We start from the raw sequence: 8,686 nt of genomic DNA, 5'->3' as shown, positions 1-8,686 counted from the left end.
CCAAACCAATCCCTAAAAAGGGCCAGCACCATTCCTAGGAATTCCCAGAGGAGGTCTGTCCTATGCAGACATTTAGTTCAGATCCCAGCAGCCCCTTTCTAATCTTGGAGTTGAAGGAGGAGAGAGGAAGTGCATGAAGATTAGGAAAAGCATCGTATCTTGGAAAAGACTAAGGACAATGGGACATGCTACCAGGAGAGGTTGGGAAAATACCAGGGCTGGAGAGAGACTTGGTAGCTAAACTTTGTGGTTGCTTATTTGAAAGGGAAGTCAAAGATACATCAATGCAGGAAGATGGTCCAGACCCTTCTAGTCTAGCAGAAGGACGTCCCTTCTGCTATATGATGCTAGGTGTGAAATGGTCCAAGGGTTCTCCAGGATCCTTATAACCTTGTTCATGCCTACAAGGCAAGGAATTTCCTACCGGTGAAGGAATGTGTTTGGATTCATGCGTCATGGAAGGGTTTGGGACGGGTCTACAATGCTCTTCAATGCAAAATGAAAGCCAGACTTACGCTAACGTTAGTTTTATCACTTCCACCAGAAGAAATACTCCATCGTTTTATAACCTAAGCATGCATAAAAGAGAAAAAAAATCTTTTGTTGTTACTTTAACCCCTGGTATCTGCAGTTTGCCATCTCAGGGCAAGCTGAAGATGGGGTATGATTTCCAGTGGGGGTCCCCAGCAGCAAATGGCAGCAAAAGGGGTGAAGAAAGCTATCTATTTTTCTTTGTACTGCTTTGGATGTTTTTAAACCAATACCCACTCTGACTTTCCAATAGTAATCTTTGCAAGCTCACCCTCTCAGGCTATATCCAAGGAAAAATCACAACTTGAAAAAGATTCAGTCAATATGCAAAGGCCACCTTCACAGCTTCTTTCCAGCAGTTCAAAGCTCTTTGATGCTGACACTGGCAACTTTAATTCTAGATAGGTGCATCTCTGAAATACTCAAAACACCTCAATCTATAAAACCCTCCTGCAAACATACCACAGATTAGCTTTTACATGGTGTTTAGGCATTTCTGATTTTACAGCTGTGTCACAGAATCACAGAATCACAGAATTGTAGTGGTTGGAAGGGACCTCAGAGATCATCGAGTCCAACCACAAAAAAAAAAAAAAAAAAAAAAAACCAACCACCACCAAACAAACAGTACCTAAATAATAGAAAAAAAGGCTGAGACATGAAATTCAGGGAAAGGCATTGGGATTCTGGGCCAGCACAGGCTTCTTTGATCTGAACCTGCATGCTAGATTCACTGTCCCTCTCATTCTGTAATGCTGGACAGCCCATAATGACACCTTGCCACACACAATAAGAGCAGGATTTGCTGGGACCAACATCTCTGGAGCTCAGCACAGCACTGCTGTGAGATCTGAAAGCAGACCAAAGTGTCTGCTGTGCTCTGCTTCCACAAAGAACCAAACTAAACCTCTTGTACAATCATCTTCTGAGCTCTGGTCTTCCCTCTAAGGAAGTCCCATCAGAAATAAGTCCTGCTAGTGCCTCTATAGCCATGCTGCAGGTGACTCTGCATCCTGCATCTGACTTTTTCTTGTAAATGACTGAGAATGTTACAAATCATAGAATCATAGAATGGTTCAGGTTGGAAGGGACCTTAAAGATCATCTACTTCCAGCCCTCCCCTCCCATGGGCAGGGACACCTCCCACCAGACCAGGTTGATCTTGAACATCTCCAGGGATGGGGCAGCCACAGCTTCCCTGTGCAACCTGTTCCCATGTCTCACTACCCTCACAGTAAAGAATTTCTTTATAGTATCTAATCTAAATCTCCCCCCTTTCAGTTTAAAACCATTACCCCTTGTCCTATTGCTACACTCCCTGCTGAAGAGTCCCTCCCCATCTATTCTATAGACCACCTTTAGGTACTGGAAGGGGCTATAAGGTCTCCCCTTAGGCACAACCTGAATTTAATTTCCTACTGCCAACATGACCTTGCTGCTTGTTTTTTCCCTTCTGCTGGAGTTGATGCTCTTCCTTGCGACCTTTGGGCTCTTGGTCAGCAGGACTAAAGGGCTGAGACATGGGGGAGGTGGCATCTCATCTGCCCTCCTTTATTTGCATTATCCATATCAAGTACTGCAGAGGCTCCTGATAACTCTTTCTAGTACCAATTCCCTGCCCCATTGAAAGGCTGCAAGGTCTTTCCCTCATCCTGCCTCCCTCAAAAATCTTTTTTTTTGCCCTAGAAGTTTGTTCCTGTCAAGCAAAGCCAAGTATATTGTGATCAGCTGCAATAAATACCCTTGTGCTACATCTAATTAGAATGCAGTCCCCAAGAAGTGCTACCACCATCACCTACATCCCATTTCTGGGGCTTTCCTAAATACTGATGCCCATTACTGCCACCTTGGTTTCCAACCCAGCTCCTGCAGCTGGGGTAGAACATTTCTGCTGTCCCCACTTTCTGCCCAATCTCCCTTCCAGCTAGATTTCCTCAAAACTGGTCTGGTTTCCAGATCTTAGCTACGAGTGGATGGATGGGACAGTTGGAGATGACCTGATCGGGGATGCAAAGGACAGACACAAGGAACAGAACAGGACAACCGAAACTCCATTCACCAAAAACAGACATAAGGACTGACATTCTCCTTCTCGGCTGCTGACCACGCTGCAGATAAGCTAGTGGTGCTTCTGTGACTCTGCGTGCCTCATGTGGTGAACATGTGCTTGTGGCAACATGCATGGTTAGAAAATCAAGGTAAGACATTCAACGAGGGCTCCTAATCTTTCCTGCTTCTTCCTGTGCTCCTGCTGGCATTAGAGAGCTCTGGGAGATGATGGTTCTGCAAGTGTCTGACTAACCTTGCTGTCCGTTGTTGGAGACTCCTTCTCCTTCTCTGCGTGCTGGAGTTTTCTGTTCAGGTCTTGGAACATGTCTTGGTGACGTTTTCTTGTGTGCATGATTTTCTGAGGCAGAGACAAGGGACACAGGTCAGGAAACCTTATTCAGCTGTAGAGAAGCAACATGTCTTCCCCCCAGGCTTACATATGTTCTTAAAACCTGCCTCTGTCTCCCTGCAGGTGCAATCTCCTGTGCCTGAACTACCTCCAAAGTTCACTGAGCACCCAGTGTAGCACTGCCTCTATTTTCAGGAATGAGATGGTGGGAGAAAGTGGAAAAGACTAATTTTTGACCTTTTGGTTATCCTAAACCTGCAGCTGATGACTGTTTATACTGCAGAATTTGTGCTTGACTGCAGTCACTACTGCTCCTTCAGCCCTCCGAAAGCATTTTGCTCACAGAGGAGAAGTTACAGGCCTTGGGCAAGCCGACATAGGATTTACAAATGTTTACACAGAAGCTACTGCTCCATAAATTAAGCATTTATCAATATAAGTCACTCATTTGTTTAGCTGCACAGTGTAAGCCTTATTTGGCATCCAGCACAACTCTTTTAACCCACCAGTTTTAAACCCTTGAAGAAGCTCTCTGGCAAAGGCAGCACCCCCAGAAAGGTGCCAGAAAGAAAAGAAAACAACATTTCTTTTTCTCATCCTACTCCTAGAAAAGCCCGTTCAGAAAGGGATGTACTCACCTCAAAATCTAGCTCTGCGTACCGGGATTTCCGCCTCTGGGTATTCAAAAGAAAAAAGAAATGGGTGAAGATTAATAAAGGGTTGATACTGGTGAGTAGGCACAAACTCAACCACACAGTAGATAAAACAGGGACAGTCCCTCTCCTTTTCCTTCTTCCTACACCTTTAATGTGTTTCTCTGTCTCTTCATGGTAGAACGTGGCAGTCATTTAGAGGGTTTTTTACCAAAAAACCACTGAGCCTTGAGGAGGGTTAAGTATGTAAGTTTGACCATTTCAAGCTCTGTCCTAGCTACGAGCTTGCAGGTCATCAACAGAATGGGAAGCAGAGAGGGAGCAGTAGATCAGCCAACTGATCTACTGGAGCTTTTGAGCACCTCAGTCAACCACAACTGAAGCTTGGATAGCAATGGCCAAGACCTGCTCTCTGACAATAGGCAAGAAAAGGGCCAGATGCCCTAGGACAGACCTCAGCGTAAGATCTAAGGTCTAGGGAGAACAGCTAATACATGTAATGAGCTGTCACAGAAGGAGAGGGCTGCACTTATGCTAACCTTCTGACATCTCTCCGATGCTAAGAACATTATAGGGTGTTCCTTAGGGACATTCTACACCTGTGATCACTAGGGTTTTCTCATCTGTATCATGGATGAAGTCATCAAAATTGGAAACAGAGGCAGGGGATAGAAGGAGAAAAGGTAATGCAAGCCACGTGCCTTGCTCTAAATTGAACAGTCTTTGAAAAAGTAACATTTTTATTGGACTTTGCATTGCCTGTAGGGCTAAAAACAGTTCATCAAATGATGGAATATGTCTGTAGAAGTCGTGAGAGATTTTAAACATTACATTACAACATGGTCTCACATGCCAGTGATCCCTCATGATAATATAATACTGACATTGTGTAGTAGGCTGCATTTGCTAAGGTGGTTCTCTCAAAACATGTGATGTGGCCAATGTTGAGGGCAAGGCATCATTCTGGGCTGAGAAGACAATAATTCACATGCTTACCTCTAAGGAGCTCATGGAGAGGGTGGAGACAGTCTCACTCTTGGACACCACACCCGAGTTCCCTGAGTCACCTGTGTCACACAGGCTGTTGGGAATCTGTGACTCGTTGGAGATATTTTGTGGAGCCAGCTGCTGCTGCTGTTGTATCATGGGGGAACCTTGCACTTCACTGCATGTCATGGTCACAGGCTCCCGTGGAGGACTCTTGACAACAAAGCCTGGATCAGTAGCCATACTGAGGTGGATGAGCCGTGTCTGGGGCATCTGGTCAATATTGATGCTGTATTTGCTCTCATCTTTGGGTGGTTTGGCCCTTAAGGTAGACGTGTTGGTAGGCAGAATGACGTAGCTGGTGTCCAGCGTTTGCTCTTGTGCCCGGGAGAGTTCGGAGTCCAACTTCTTGAAGATGTCTCCATCACAGATGTAGATGGACTTAGGTGGTTGGTTCTTATCCTTCTTCAGAGTGAGACTGTGATTGCTGAACTCATTCAGGTTGATGGCCCCCAGGTAGTGTGGTGAGCCCTGAAGATGCATCTTGGAGACGTTGGCTGGAAGACTGTTAAAGTTTGATGACCCCTTCTGGTGATTGAGTTTCAATTTCTCTTCATCTGGCAGTGATGGACGCTTCAGTGTTCCTGTGATGGTTGAGGTCCTGCAGGTGGTGATGTCTTTATTCAGCACTAGGGGGACAGATAAGTATCCTTAGCACCTCACCTGGGTTTTTGTTAACACATCAATACACCTACTACAGTCACACCACGCTAGCATGTTCCCTTGGACCTCTCAGAAAGAAGCTATGGTGGCAAAACAATGATTTATACTGGTGTGTGTTTGTTTGTTTGTTTGTTTGTTTTAAATCCAGGATGCTGGAGGCAAAGCTAGGGAGGAAAAAAAATTCTCATTTTTGAGAGAGTTCTCTGTGATGGGAATTTTCCAACATAATCTTGGCAAAAACTCCCAACTAAGCCAACACATATTGTCATATTGATAACAATATCTTGTACATATATTTAGTACATGTAGTATATGTATATATATGAAATATATACATGTTACTAACCTATGGAGTAGAATTCTTTAAAATAAAAGGTTGCTTTCATGTCAAAAATTACTTTGATTCAGGAAATAACTGAAATGCAGCATTATCAATGATTCAAATACAAATTCTTCTTTTTTAAAAAGTCACTGAACTGCTTCAGGTTACTCTTTTCCCTTGAACAGTTTCAGTGTCAGTGATTTGGTATTTTAAAATACACCACGTTTTTAAAAAACTTTCTAACTGCTCTCCAAAAAGCTTATGTTCTTGTGATCATGGCAAGTCTTCATGAGAGTTAATTATTTGGTGTTTTCCAGCTCCCCTTGAGGAAAGAAAAGAGTGCCATGAATATTCCTTAATAGGAGAAGAAAACCTTAAACTGAGGACAAGGTGAACATGCAATTAGGAGGTATATAAAGGACACACAGACACTCATTCCCACACAACACTGTCCACAACAAGACATCTGCTCCTTTTCTGGGCCTAAGAATCTATTGCTCAGTTGATTTCAGGCTGCAGCAAACACCTTTGGAAGATAATGATATCAGCTTTGATGTCTCCAGGGGATGGAAATCACAAACTGTATGGGGCAGGGACAAAGTGTGGGATGGAAGGCTACTTACCTGGTATTTCAGCACAGGAAAGGAGAAATAAATGCATGTTCCTCTTTCAACCATCTCAGAAGGAAAATAGACCCAAAGGTCCTTTTATCTATTTTTTCTCAATGGACTAGAGACAAGGATCTTTGGGGCAACCTGATACTATTCAGCTGCTCCACTTGGTACAGAGGCAGAACATGACAGAGACATCCCATGGGACTGAGGACACACTAATTTTTCTATTAATTCCTACCGGGAATGATGGGTGCTGGAAGAGCAAAGCTCTCCTCAAAGACTACAGAGCAGGTAAGGCAGGATGACAAGGACACCAAGTAGAATAAAAGAACTTTTAAAAAGCTGTTAAACACACTGGGTGTAACTATGGCAGCCACAGTCATCTTGACATTGCTAGAGGACACGCTAGGATAAGTTGGAGCATTACAGCATATTCAGAGCATACAGTGAGGGAAGATGTTACTGAGTCAAACCCTCCACTTGGGGGTGTCAGGTTTATTGATTCACGCTCTTCTCCATGCTCACATCAGCTGCACAAACTAGGTTTGGAGAGGTTTGCACTTGGTAATCTCCAAGCATGGAGCAGAGTGAGCTTTCAACACTGGGCCATTAACAGGGAATCCAAGTGAGAAGGTCGTGAGCAGTATCAGGCATACCTCCAGGCTGTCAACAGGAGACGCACTGCCTCCAGAAGAAACAATGGCCATAATCCAATAGGCAGATTTCTATTTTTAATTACTCAATAAGCAGTATGTATAGGATGGTGCACTATATAGAAAGATCTCTGAAATGGGGACTAAGTACTTAGCTTGGTGCAGACTAAGAGCACTTTATCAGAGGAGGACTATCTCTTCAGGCAGGTGTCAACAAACTATATATCGCTGTGTGCTGGCAAAGGAAGGGAAGCCTAGACGGTTAGCAAGCTGCTTATCCAGGGTCTTCTGCCCTGAAGTCATGTGAAAATGATCAGCTCCTTCCTTTCCTCTGGGAAGCTCGATTTGGGAGGAAGAAACTTGGTAGCAGATCAGAAAGGCTCCTGTATTGCAGGAGCGCAGGGTCTGCCTTGGTTTCCAGCAGAAGATGGGCTGCTGGCTCTGTAACTGCTTGTGTGTGTCAACACCCAGCCTAGATAAACCTTCGTTGAGCATGTGTTCAAGTCAGACCTGGGCTCACGTGCACCTTTCTCACATGTGACTTTGTGGTACCGAGGTCTTCGGTGTCAAAAAGGAAGGAGGAAAACAAATGAGAAGAGGAAGACAGCTAGAAATTAGATTAGAGAGTGTGAGACAGAGACACAGAAAGGAAAAAATGGACAGACCCTGAAAAGAGATAAATGGACAGAAAGAGACCATGAAATAAGATATCACAGGGATAAGTGAGATAAATATACTGTGACTGTGATAAGCATAGGGAGAGGGAGTGAGGCAGAAAGAAGGACAGGAAAAGATAAATAAGATATAGATAGATATTAGATAGATAAATGGTAGTGACAGTGATAGACAATGCACAGAAACACAGTGACAGAGATAAATGTTGACAGAGGTATAAATACATAAATAAAAGGTACAGCACAAGAGACAGTTGAGGACAGAGATAAATAAGTGATTGCAAGATCGAGAAAAAGAGATGAATTATAGATAACTACATAAGAAGCAGATAAATAAATGATAAATTAGGTAAAGAAAAAGACAAATGAAAAGGACAGGTAGGTAGGCATGTGTAGAGAGAGAGAGAGGAGAGAAAAAGAAAGAGAAAGAAAGAGAGAAAGAGTAATAAAAAGAGAAACAGAAGCTTTACCATGATGGCAACGGAACACACAATATGTACTGTCCTTGGCTAGGGGAGATCCTGGTTTGGAAGATATGAATTCTATGCAGGTGCCAAGCAAGCTGGTATTTCTCTTGCTTGGGAGAGGGGAGAAGTCTGGGAGGGTAAATGAAAGCCTAAATATCTACAAAGGGTAAGAAAAAAACCCCCAGCCAGGCATGCCAGGACCAGGAGAATACAAAACCCGCAGAGACGAACAGGTAGCAAAGGAGAATCCAGACAGCACAGACATCCCCAGGACAACGAGAGAAAAGGGAGTTATTGGGGAAAGGGGCCATCAACTCATGCAGATCTTCAGGATCATAATTTGTGTGACTGAACACACAGCAGAAAGGTGAAGGCAAAGGAGGAGAGACCTGAGAGCCACCCTCTCAGGCTGGGAGGAGACCCACCTCCATACAGACTTACAGCTGCACCAGAGGTGGAGTGGTAGGAAGGTTCTCCAGACTCCCAGACCTTCTCAAAGACACCCCTTCCTGGCCCCAGAGCTGTCTGGGGTTGGTGCGACCCCCTTGGGCAGGGGTTGCTAAAGCAAAGAAGGATCACAGTAGGAAGAGATGCATTCAATCTCTTCTTCCTTGATACTCTTCGATGCCACGTGGGCCACAGGAAAGAAATAATATCTCAGAGG

The 8,686-nt window shown here is 44.2% G+C and overlaps 1 protein-coding gene across 1 annotated transcript in view; it reads right to left on the bottom strand.

Moving 5' to 3' along the window:
* Nucleotides 1–314: 314 nt before the first annotated feature.
* LOC106902059 (brain-specific angiogenesis inhibitor 1-like) overlaps nt 315–8,686 on the bottom strand; it is a 53,110-nt gene continuing 44,738 nt past the window's right edge. The window contains exons 11-14 of the mRNA XM_014965225.1: nt 3,568–3,603; nt 2,834–2,938; nt 516–569; nt 315–347 (exon numbers count right to left, since the gene is read on the bottom strand). Coding sequence (XP_014820711.1) covers nt 315–347; nt 516–569; nt 2,834–2,938; nt 3,568–3,603 — 228 coding nt within the window. The remainder of the gene's footprint in view (nt 348–515; nt 570–2,833; nt 2,939–3,567; nt 3,604–8,686) is intronic.

This window comes from Calidris pugnax, unplaced genomic scaffold (genome assembly GCF_001431845.1).
Source record: "Calidris pugnax isolate Ruff unplaced genomic scaffold, ASM143184v1 scaffold41, whole genome shotgun sequence".
Classification (NCBI taxonomy): Eukaryota; Metazoa; Chordata; class Aves; order Charadriiformes; family Scolopacidae; genus Calidris; species Calidris pugnax.
The sequence above is the reverse complement of the archived record's forward strand: the minus strand, read 5'-3'. Positions and strand labels throughout refer to the sequence as shown.